Source organism: Meleagris gallopavo, chromosome 1 (genome assembly GCF_000146605.3).
Source record: "Meleagris gallopavo isolate NT-WF06-2002-E0010 breed Aviagen turkey brand Nicholas breeding stock chromosome 1, Turkey_5.1, whole genome shotgun sequence".
Classification (NCBI taxonomy): Eukaryota; Metazoa; Chordata; class Aves; order Galliformes; family Phasianidae; genus Meleagris; species Meleagris gallopavo.
The window spans coordinates 159,765,719-159,777,093 of NC_015011.2; the positions used below are offsets into that span (position 1 = coordinate 159,765,719).

General features: G+C 42.7%; 1 protein-coding gene across 2 annotated transcripts; it reads right to left on the reverse strand.

The window, feature by feature from the left end:
* Window positions 1-6: 6 nt before the first annotated feature.
* On the reverse strand, window positions 7-10,402 carry STOML3 (stomatin like 3). Of its 2 annotated transcripts, none has more exons than XM_019610968.2 (7): window positions 10,040-10,402; window positions 6,992-7,095; window positions 6,110-6,182; window positions 4,819-4,901; window positions 3,195-3,368; window positions 2,286-2,420; window positions 7-2,149 (listed from the first exon to the last, which is right to left on the reverse strand). In XM_019610968.2, exons 1-7 carry the CDS (start codon window positions 10,089-10,091, stop codon window positions 1,949-1,951), a joined length of 822 nt encoding a protein of 273 aa, XP_019466513.1. In that variant the 5' UTR covers window positions 10,092-10,402; the 3' UTR covers window positions 7-1,948. The 2 variants fall into 2 exon arrangements, with proteins under 2 accessions (XP_019466513.1, XP_003203341.1); XM_003203293.4 differs by having other exon boundaries at window positions 3,195-3,398; window positions 10,040-10,398.
* Between the last annotated feature and the right edge of the window lie 973 nt (window positions 10,403-11,375).

Consider the following 11,375-nt stretch of genomic DNA (forward strand, 5'->3'; position numbering starts at 1 on the left):
TGCTTCAGCACATTATTTCTGTGAGAGCTTATATGGGGAAACAAATGAACCCACTTGTACTCACAGGATTCCCACACACAGTTTTTAAACTGGAACTGGCTCAGCATCAGGGATGGACAACTGGTCTGGATGTACCTGATGCCAGAGTTCTGCACGGACTAGTTAGTGCTGGTAGCTCACGGAGGGCACAGAGCTGTTTTCCAACTGTCCTGTGTAGTCACATATCTTTCAAGCTTTTCCTTCCCATAGTTTAATTAATTTGCACTGCTGTAAAGAAGGGGTGCAGTCTATGGCTGCATTACTCTAAAGCATTGCTGCTTCTGCAGCTAGGCAAACAGCTCTGTAGTGGAGTTGCAACATTTGTCAGGCAAAGGCAGGAGGTTTCTCCTGTTGTAGTTATAAATGCTTCTACAAATGTCAAATTAAGTTGACACTGAAAAATAACCTCCAAATTTAAAACATCCCTTTTCTTAAAATAGAAGCATCTGCAGCAAATGTTAATAAAGATGACTTTTGAATGTAGGTTTTACACCTTTGATTTGCCAACAAAATGCCGTTTGGCAGTCATCTCTGAAGCAAAGAGGTGCAATGAAAAGCTGAGCAGGTCACCATCCTCAGATGCTCATACCACTGCCTTTGTGCCAGACGTTATTGAGTACAAAAATTTGCCACCCGGACTGCTTGCGTTATTCTGCAGCCAAAACAAGATGGGCCTGTATCAACAATATAATTAGTAGGCCCGTGCTGATCTCATGAATTTGGAGCTAAATGACACTACTGTATAGAAAGGACAGCAATGAGCCTTGTGTATTTTCAGATTCTACACAGCAGAAGCATCCACTAGAGCATCTACACTGCAAGAGCCTTCAGATTCATATACAGCTAGCCTGTTGTGTGCCAGCCACGTGAACAGCTCAGCTGCTTTTGAAGGCTATAAACTCAGCATTAATGCTGGCTAAACTCAGGAGTGCCCCCCAGTCAGCTGCAGGGCACTGCATGGATGGAAGGAGGGGAAGGCTCTTTCTATGAAAACCTGCACCACCGCTTCATGACATCTGCAAGGTGGGATGAGAAACCTCTTGTCAATGAAAATGAGACACTTAAATTAACACAGAACAATTTGTTTTGCAGAGGCTTGCATCAGCTTTCAAGAAATGTGATTGTGATACATGGACATATATTCTCGTCCCTTTATTACAGAGCTTATAGAAATATCAGTGATATGGCAAAAATTCAGATGAGGTCAGTAAAGCTACTGCTGATTTTCATTTATCTAAGGTTGGAGATATTCAGTGCTGGGCTAGATGAGGCCCTTGGCAAGCTGGTCTAGTACTTGATCTAGTGGTTGGCAATCCTGCACATGGCAGGGGGATTGAAACTAGATGATCTTTAAGGTCTCTTCTAATCCAGGCCATTCTGTGATTCTGTGATAAAGAATAAGCTGTTCCACTGACGTATCAATTATCCAGTAATTCTGTTGATAGTTAAGAAGTAATGCTAAGCATACTAAGGTTATGGTCAAATCCTTTCTTCTGCTCCCTGGGACTTGAATTATGCACCAGCATCTGACCCTTCTGCTGCATGGAGTAGATTTGTAAGCTCATCAGGAGCTCACAGGTTCTTGCTTAGCAGACAAATTACCAAATAATTGCTACACTCAAGCACGTGCAGTATGCAGTGAAAGCATCAATAAATTTTCTTATTAGGTCTAACATGTATTTTACATAATTTCCTCCTTTTCATCTCAAGACGAGTCTAAGATAAAACTGCTCAGTGCCTGAATCTTGCAACTTTCTTTGCTCAAATGCAGTCTCCCCTTGGGAGAGCTATGTGTGGTTATTAAAAATTATTTTTTATTTTTTATTTTGCTTTACTTTGATAATCTGGAACCCTTTGCTTCCTGGGAAAACCTTTTAATCTTTCAACGCAAGCAGTTGCAGATCAATCTCTATCCCCCTCTATTTTTCTGCCCCAAACCATCAAGCAAATTAATTGGCAGAGGGAAGACAATAGTGGAATTATTCTCTGCTGCCACAGTTGTTAACGTTTGCAGGTAACGCAGCTGAAGACCTGCTGGAGACTCAGCCAGCACCATGGAGGCCTGCTTGAGGACTTTAGAAGCATTCATCTCTCCCTCTGCTGCCACAACCTGTGATGTAAAAGAAATAGAAATGGCATTGCAATACTGTCACCTTTACAATGAGGAGGAAACAGAAGCACTTGGGTGCCCAGAAGAAAGATACAGGACATTGCAGATTGGAGGTAAGTACAGCCATGGGTATCACCTTAGCTCTTGATTCTCGTGTAGCCTCTGCTTCAGCTGCCATCACCCTCTGCATGGCCATCGGAATCCTGATATCTTTGATCTCCACACGAGCCACTTTGATTCCCCACTGCTCCGTGGCACTGTCAAGGATGGCCTTAGAGACAAACACAATACCCAGCAAAAGAGCACAGGGGGAGGAGGAAGAACTCTGTGGGATTTACTGTGCCACATCAATAGACGGAAAGGCAGACTACAGGAAGATGGAACCCTACCAAGGTGCTGGCACAAGTAGTGGTGTGAGCACAGCAGGTACCCCAGCCTTATGAAACTCTTGCTGATCTCTGATGTGAGATAGTGGTCAATACTTGAAGTTTTTCCCTATGCAAGACTTTTGTAGGGGATCTCCCCTGCCCTCCCCAAATCTACCCTCTTTTTAGGTAGGCACTTTTCTTACTTACAAATTAATACCTTAAGAGTCTTTAAGAATGGTATTATGTTGTCAGTGTACAAGCACATTATTGGCAAATGATACATCACAGTCCTGCAGCACTCAGGATCTGCGTTGGCCATCATGACAGACGGTACAAGAACTTCATTGAGTGTTTGCTTAAGGTGGAGTTTCCCACAAACAGCAATCTTCTTTCTTATTGCTTGCAGCCAACTTTGGGCAAAGACTGCATACGCTGATTTATTCAACTCATCAGATAATTTCAGCATCTTCATTGCTATTTGATAGGAAATAACTCTTCTACAACAATCTAGGGAAATACCTTTCCAGTTATTCTTTCTTACTTCGAGTAATGAGAAGTATAACTGAAAGGACCATATAGAAATTTTTTTCTATTGTTAAAGAAAATGAATGAGATTATTTCTGATTCACTGCTGCCCAGAACTAACTTCCATGCTTGACAGTAAACCCAAGATCTACCTGGATACTGTGTGCAATCTCTTCTCGACCAGCCAGGAGCTGAGCCAAGGTCTGTGTACCCAGCACATTTCTCAGGGTTGTCTGTGCCAATAGGAAGGTGACTGAATGTACATTGTTGACATTGGCAACGGCACAGACTGCACTGTGGATCCTGTAATACACCACCCCGTCCACCTGAGTAGTAACAGCATCTTTTGTGAGAATCTGTGTTGGAGTAACATACAGAATTAGAAGAGTATCCAATAAGGCACTACTTGACAAGGAAGGGGAGTCATAATCATTCTTTTTCCTTTAGTGAAGAACAGATCCTGAAAATTCATGGAAACTACGAATTCCTTCTGGTTTCTTTGGCATTCCCCCCAAAGAGATGACTTCAAAGAAGTCATCCTGCATCACCAACAATTTAAATTAGAGCAAAATGTTCTACATAGTTTTTAAACAACCGTTTCAATAGTAAGTAAGTCTCATCGCTTGCATGAATTTCATCTGCAATGATAAATTATAGTTATTCTGTTCCTTCCTTGTAGAAAGGGCCAGAACTGATTTCACACATTGCATGGAATTTGTTAAAGCAGTGCTACTTTCTCTAAACAATGCATTTGTGAGAATCACCCAAAATTAAAGCAAAAGAGAAAAGCGAACTGCAAAAATAGTGAGAAGAAATTCTGAAGGACATTTCAGTATTCCTAAAGGAACTGTGTCATATTCTGCTAATGCAAGGAGATGTAAGTGCTTGCACTTCAGCTTGGAGAAGAGAAGGCTGCGAGGTGACCTCATTGCAGCCTTTCAGTATAGGGAGCCTATAAACAGAAGGGGAGTCATCTCTTTGAAAGGGTATGTAACAGCAGGGCGAGGGAAAATGGTTTTAAGTTGAAAGAGGGAAGATTTACATTGGATATCAGGGGGAAGTACTTTACCAGGTGAGTGGAAAGGTACTGGAACAGGCTGACAAGAGAGACTGTGGATGCCCCATCCCTGGAGGTGTTCAAGGCCAGGTTGGATGGGGCCCCAATGTAGTATTACATGGGGAGGTTGGTGGCCCTGCCTGTGGCAGGGGGGTTGGAGCTTCATCATCCTTGAGGTCCCTTCCAATCTGGGCCATTCTATGATTCTATGATTCTGCACCTCAGCAGGCAGCTGGTCACAGCAGAGCACTAATGACTCCCATGACTGCTCCCCTTCTCAGTGTCTCTTGCCTGCATTTAAGTGCTCCATGGAAGCTCTGCCAACATTTGCAGAAGCCTTGCCAAAAGTTGCTAAATCTCATACAGTACAGGTATGTAACCGTCGTCCTTCCTGCTTTCTGTTTTTGGGGAGCCACCACACGCACCCCTGCAACCTCACGTCTCAGCTGTCTCCTATTCAGAGCCCCAATCCCATCTTCTTTATTCTTTAACTAGCACATCAGCATGGGGAGTTTGCTTGGCCTGTAATGATGCATCTGCAGGTCTTCATAAGTAGGTGTTTTGTAAGGTCTCTGGAAGTCCGGAGACAAAGCAAATAAGCTAAACTCTATAGGGTAGCTCACAGCTGCAAAACTACAAAGCACCCACATCATTTTTGATCTTGCCATGAATCAGCTCTGTTTTGTTTCTGATCTAGATGGCTTCTGGAAAATAGTTACCTCTTGTGGAGGAATGTTACACGTAACAGTTCTAAGGTCAACCTTGATAAACGTATCTGTACATGGAAGTATGAGAATCAAACCTGAAATAAAGAAATAATTAGATGAAACGCTTCTGAGAGCTGGCTTGAGCCTGGTACCTGTATGAAGCAAGCAGACAGAAACAGGGCGGGGAAAGAGCCAAGGAGCCATGCAGCATTTTATTACTACAGCTGTCCTTCTACTACAGCAGTGAAGCTTTGCATTTTCAAATAATAGAGGGAAATGCAGATATCTGCAAATGATATGAACTTATTAGACCTTAATGGGTTAGAACTGGGAATGGGAATGGATAGACATCATTCTGGTTTCAAATCTGCCATGAGAGTTGTGGCAAAAATTCCATCCATGCTTTTGCTTACTCCATTCATTCAGCCATAACACGTTTGCAGTATGTGTGCCCATCCAGGAAAGGCACCTTCATCCAGAGTCTTCCACCACCTTTAGGCCCTCAGGTTAGAAGAAACATTCTCCTTAGATATGAACAGTCCTGTGAAGCAGTCCCCATTCTCCCATCATGAGAGCAGGAGCCTTGACACAATTCTTCAATTTCTGCACCATATTTGGCTGCCCAGAGCCATGCAGAGAAACTCTGTGTCTGCCCAAAGGCTGGCTATTATTCAAGATGAAAGAAACCATCTGAAAACAGGTTTTTTTTCTTATTATTTTGACTTCCAATCTGACCAGTTTTATTGCACAGATGTGGTTGCTGCACCAGTGCAAATTGCTGGCATTGCTGGGTTACTTTATTTGCAATTTGCAGCCTGATCCCACTCAAATGTAACAAACGCTGGGTAGATAAAGTCTGGAAAGGCCCCTGCACTTACAGTTTTACAGAATTGAAGGCAGTTAAAGTGTTGGCAAGAACTTGTAGTTTGGGAAGTGAAGTACAAGGAGAATCATCACAGTCACTCAAACAAATCTGAGCTGAAGTCTGGATTTAAACCTCCCAGAACTCTCACTAGTGCCTGCAGCGTAAGCTCAACCTTCACTCATCCAATCTACTGAACAGCAAAGCCACAACAGCTCTTCAACCAGAAGGCCTTCAACTAGAAGCCTTTTGACCTTCTGTGCTGTTCTCTGTGGGATTACATTACCTTCTATTTAGAAAAGCAAAAGTTCTGCAGGCAAAAGACCTGAAGCAGAGAACCTCCTCATTCCATGTATGCTTTGAAGAAGGATTTCATAGACCTCTGTAATTCTCCTTGGGATTACAGAGCATCCTAATAAGAGTAAAACTGCATGCATTCACCTGGTCCCTTGGCTTTCTTAGACAGTATACGTCCCAGCCGAAATACAACAGCACGTTCATATTCTCTAACAACCTAGGAAAACATTTCAAAGTTAGAATTTTACAACTAATTCTATTCATGCTCTCTGGCATTACTTTTTATTACTTTTTTTTTTTTAAATCTATAACATCCATATTAAATGTGAAAAATACGGTCAACATAGGGTCAACAAATTTGCAAGTTACCAAGCATTTTATGTTTTCTCACATCACTGCTGGAAAAACTCAGACTATGGCCCTGTGAATAAGTCATAAAACAGATCAAATATGCAAGAAGTGCTGCTGATTTAATGAGGCTGACCACAGCTCTTTCAACACCAGTGCTACAAGCAGAGGAGCTGTAGGCAGAGAATACCATAAGAATGTCTACATAACTACTTCAGATAGTAGGACCACCCATGGTATGGTGCTAAGGGCAATCACTCTGGTGATTCAGCCTAAAAATTTCTTTAAATTAGTCATGTCATGCCCATGTCTTGAAGGGACTGTGGGCTTAGGTTGTACAGTCCCTCTGTGTGGGGGCTTACTCCTTTTTCCATCAGTATCTGTTATTTGCTGTTGTTGGCAGCACCAAGTGTGAGTTCTTCAAAAAAGTTTGTAGATTTATTTGTTCTAGAGCAGGGAAACTTAACTGACTCTGGAAGTTGGTAAGAAGTCAAATGAGAAGGTTTTGTTGATATAGAAAGTCAGTGGAAATACATGAATCTCTTGGTTTCTGAACACATCTGCACTGCAAAGCCTACTTATTTCCAGGAAGTGAATGGGGAATGTTGAACAAATTGAAAAGAGTAACAACAATAATAATGGAGCATCCTTTGGGTGCCCCAGATCCCACTAGCTTACCTTGATACATGCCCAGATGGAAATAGGAAAGGTTATGAACACCAACAGGAAAGATATGGAAACCAGGATCCATCCACAGACACCAATTCCTTCCCGCCTGTCAGCTACAAAACAATAAGGAAGAGGAGCAAAATGAATGCAAATCCTGAAAAGAGTTGTCAGAGGAATGCAGACCTAGCCCACTGCAATCACGATGGAATGCAAAGTTCACAAAGAGTCAGTCCCTCTCTCCTCCCTCTCAGCAGAAATACATAACCAAAGATCCAGCCATATATATATTTCTCCTGCATGAAAGGTTAAAAGATTTTTGCAGGGGAGAAACAGGAGGAGTGGAAGGCATTGCCAAAGCTGTGGACTTGGAGAAATAAAAGATCAGGTAGAATATCCGTATGGATATGAATCACTGAGAAAGTGTGTTACACCTCAGGTAGAAGGTCTAGTTTGTACAAAGCAGATAAGAAAAATAAGGGAAACTCCTCCATCTTTAGATAGAGGTTTTGAGAAATACTGATGGACCAGTCCATCCAGTGGAAGACAAGCTTCAGAATTAGTGGTTGTCTAAGTGCACACCCAGGAACTGTGGGTAGCTTTCTAATTGTGCTTAGCTCTTCTCATCACAAAATTTAATTATTTTAGTGCCTGAAGGAAAGGTGGTGGTGAGTTGCTGTTCATGTACTAAAAGTCTGAGAGGCTCTTTGTAGGGGAAAGTGGACCAAGGAGCTGCTGCTCTTTGACGAGATCAGAAACTGGAGCTGCAGGGACCCTTGCAGCAGAGGCAGAGGGTGAGAAATGGATGCCATGAAACCTGCCATGAGGGCAGAGCACTGCAATGTCAACCAAATCCTGCTGAGTGCAGAAATGTCTTGGACCAGGAGAGCTGCAAAGAAAGCAAAAGATGCAGGGATACCAGCTGGGCTTGTCCGAAGGGTTGCCAGGTTTGAGGCCCACAGGAGGCTGTTTCCTTTCTGACTTGTGCTGTTCTTAAAAACAAATCCACTCCCATGCTGATGCAAATATGCAGTGTGTTTTTTGACGTTACCTCAGCAGTGTAAGGCAACACTGGAAATTTCTCACATTAAATAAACTTAACGGACAGATAGAAACTGATAAATAGGAAGAAAAACATATATATACTTTGTGAAAAAGACTTGCCACCACATTGAGACAGTGTGAGGTTACCTGATCAGTGAGGCACAAGGCAACAGACCAGCAGACTGGGAGGACAGGTTTGTTGGAAAACCCCCATGATCCTGCAGGAGACACAAAGCCCTCCCGCAGTGCTTTCCTCTTGCAGGAAGTTCCTTGCAGAGCTCCTTGCAGGTTGCAACGAGGAACCCACCTTAACTGCATACCTGGGTGTTACAACTTTGCTCCTTGCAGTTTTCTAAGATCCTCGCTGGAGATTTAACCACTCACACTGAATTAAGCATGTGTCCAATAGGGCCAAGCTTCGAGACACAGACCTGCTACCCTGGGATACTGGCATCCCTCCTGACCCTTCCCAACTGATAATAATGTATATTCCCTGGTTGCTTAATGAGGTATCATCAGCCATTCCATAGTCACTGGTAGGAATGATTTGAGGAGTTCCCCTGAGTAAATTGCCATGCAGACCCTAAGGTCATGTGCTTGAAAACAGGGCTGTTGAGATTTCACATGAAAAGCTTTAACCATTTCACTGCCACAGTGTTCCTTACATTACACCAAGAGTGTGTCAGCCTATAGTAGGTACATGAAGTGGCAGCAGACTGGCTTCTTATCAGTGGAAACTGATCTATGAAAGTTGTGGATTGGGTATCATTCATAATTCTTAATCAAAAGCTTGGAGAAATTTATCACAAAGGGGCTTTCTGTTCTCCAGCAGACAACGTTCTGCCCTGTCCCTACTTCACTTAAATGATTAGCATGCAGAAAGGTGCCTGGAAATCTTTTTCTCCGGTGCCAACCTTTGCCATGAACCCCCCTCAAAAGCTGATTTTGGATGGTAGCATCATCCACCATCACCCACGTGAGACCACTGTGAGGATGGATAGGAATGATACACACCTGATAGGAGTGACACAATCCAGAGAGGTGGGACTATCTGGGAACAAATGCCTTTGCAGGTCAGTATTCAAACAGCTGAGAAGAGAGAGATCATAATATCACTTGTCATAACTATGGCTAAAAAGCACCCACCCATCCAAAACTTGACAAAGTATGACTGACTCCTCCATGAGACCTATCCTGGGGATCGTGATGCCAGCTAAAAGCGATGAGAAAAGCAGGATATAAAGATACACCTGCTTACTATACAATAGCTATCTAGTCTCCAAAGACCATCACAAATGTATTCTGATAATTCCAAAATCTCAAACCATTTAGCCACACGACCAATGGGAGTTTCTACAAAAACACAATAGTGAATAAATCCAGTAACCCAACATGCCAGTGACTTAGTTTTGCTGCACCTGTGTATTGATTACAATAGCCATGACCAGCAGAAACCTTCCTTGTATCTGCAGTCCATAGCAAACTAAAAGGTGCCTCTGACTTCTGTAACCATTACGAACGCTCTTTCTTTCCACAAGCAGCCAAACCAACCCTGCTGTCCCCCACACTTGTCCCGCTGCACCACCCATTCTTATGCCCACAACGATGGGAACAGCACATTGCCCCAAACAACTTTGGTTTAGTAACAGTTCCTTTGCTTGACGAGAGCACTAGGTGCTCCTCACACAAGCCCAACCACATTAAGTTCCCTTTTGGGGCTGAAAATCCCCCACTATTTCTCATTTATTCACATTTTTCCCTTTCCACCTCATCCCTGCATTTACAAAAAGCTGGATGTTTTAGTCCCTGGGGTCATTTTCCTGGTAGGTAAGTGCTGAAGCATGGTGGCAGTGCAGTAGGAGGTATATTTTGCCCCATCACTTACAGTGGCAGATAATGGATTTTTATCTCAGCCCATAAGGGAGATTTACAATGAATGCTTGGTTACAAACATATTCTTCTTGTTTGGTTTCCATTGAGAAAAACATAAACCACACACAAAAAGATGATGCTTACCAATTAGATGTTCTATGTTGTTTTTCTTGGATGTCTCTTCTGTGGGATCCATCTCATTCCACGGAAGTTCTGATCCCCTCACAGACAGGACCTCAACACAGCACAGCGGCCATGCGATGCACCAAAGAGGGAAGCACAGGGAGAGAAGGAGAAATCCCCACCTGTATCAGAGTCCTCTGGGAGTTAGTTACCCTGGTGAGGAGGGTATGTTTACAAAAACAAAGACTTGTGTATCACCGTTGTAATTCCATGCTCTTCTGTGGCAGGCTTTTGGCTGGGGAAATACATGGCTCAGCTGATTTTAAACTATGCAGTATCCAAACTAGAAATTATTTCAGTGAATCACAGAAATACTTATCAACACAGATTTAAAAAAAAAAAAAGAAGAAACAAAACTGAAAGAGAAGAAATCTAGTGTGTATGGATTGAGTACTGCTCATCTGCTGCTCACTTTTTAGTAGGCAGAGTGCCCATGCTGTGTGGAATTTATCTTCAGACATTTCTTGATACTTTACATCACAGTAGGTAGAACCCCCCCTTGAGCCAGATAACAAAAAAACTCCAGCAGGAACACTTCAGCTTCAAAGGCTTTTAACAGTTTTTTTCTGCAAATAAGTTTTCTTTCATTTCTAACATTTCCCTTTCAATACGGGCATCAAACAAAATATTACTGAGACAAGCAGAAATGGTTTCAAACTAAAAAAGAGGAGATTTAGACTGGACATAGTAAGTTTTTATAATAAGAGTGGTGAGGCAGTGGCACAGGTTGCCCTGATAGGTGGTGGATGCTCCATCCCTTCAGACACCCAAGGTCAGGCTGGATGGGGCTCTGAGCACCTGATGGAGCTGTAGGTGTCCCTGTTCATTGCAGGGCAGTTGGACCAGATGGGTTTTCAGGGTTCCTTCCAACTCAAACATTTCTATGATTCCATACGAATTTTAGCAAAGCATTTTAGGCTAAGCCATCTTGGAAGACTGCAGCAGCAGAGAGCAGCCTTCTCAAAGGACACAAAACAATTATTTGACAATAAGGCATATTTTTTCATATGTAGTCTATGATTTTGACATACAGCCACATTAATTCTATGATTGTTTTCTGTGTGCATCCATTACCTCAAGCATCTTGAAAGATATGATTCCAGCTTCATTTCATACCAGCCTTCATCTATGTCAGTAACCACATTGGTCCCAGATGGGTTATTCAACACTGATTGCTCCCCAGAGAATTCTCTTGTAGCTTCACAAAGACTTCAACCTACCCTCGCTGAATGGATGTTTGAAGTTACAGTGGAAACTATACGCACAGCTTGCAAAACTGTGACTCACATATTTATCT

Coding starts and splice junctions, on each gene's coding strand:
- STOML3 (XM_003203293.4), bottom strand. CDS start 10,091: ATGGATCCCACAGAAGAGACATCCAAGAAAAACAACATAGAACATCTA. Junction 6,183..6,991: donor CCATCTGGGCATGTATCAAG/GTAAGCTAGTGG, acceptor ATGTTTTCCTAG/GTTGTTAGAGAATATGAACG. Junction 4,902..6,109: donor TAAGAAAGCCAAGGGACCAG/GTGAATGCATGC, acceptor TCTTTATTTCAG/GTTTGATTCTCATACTTCCA.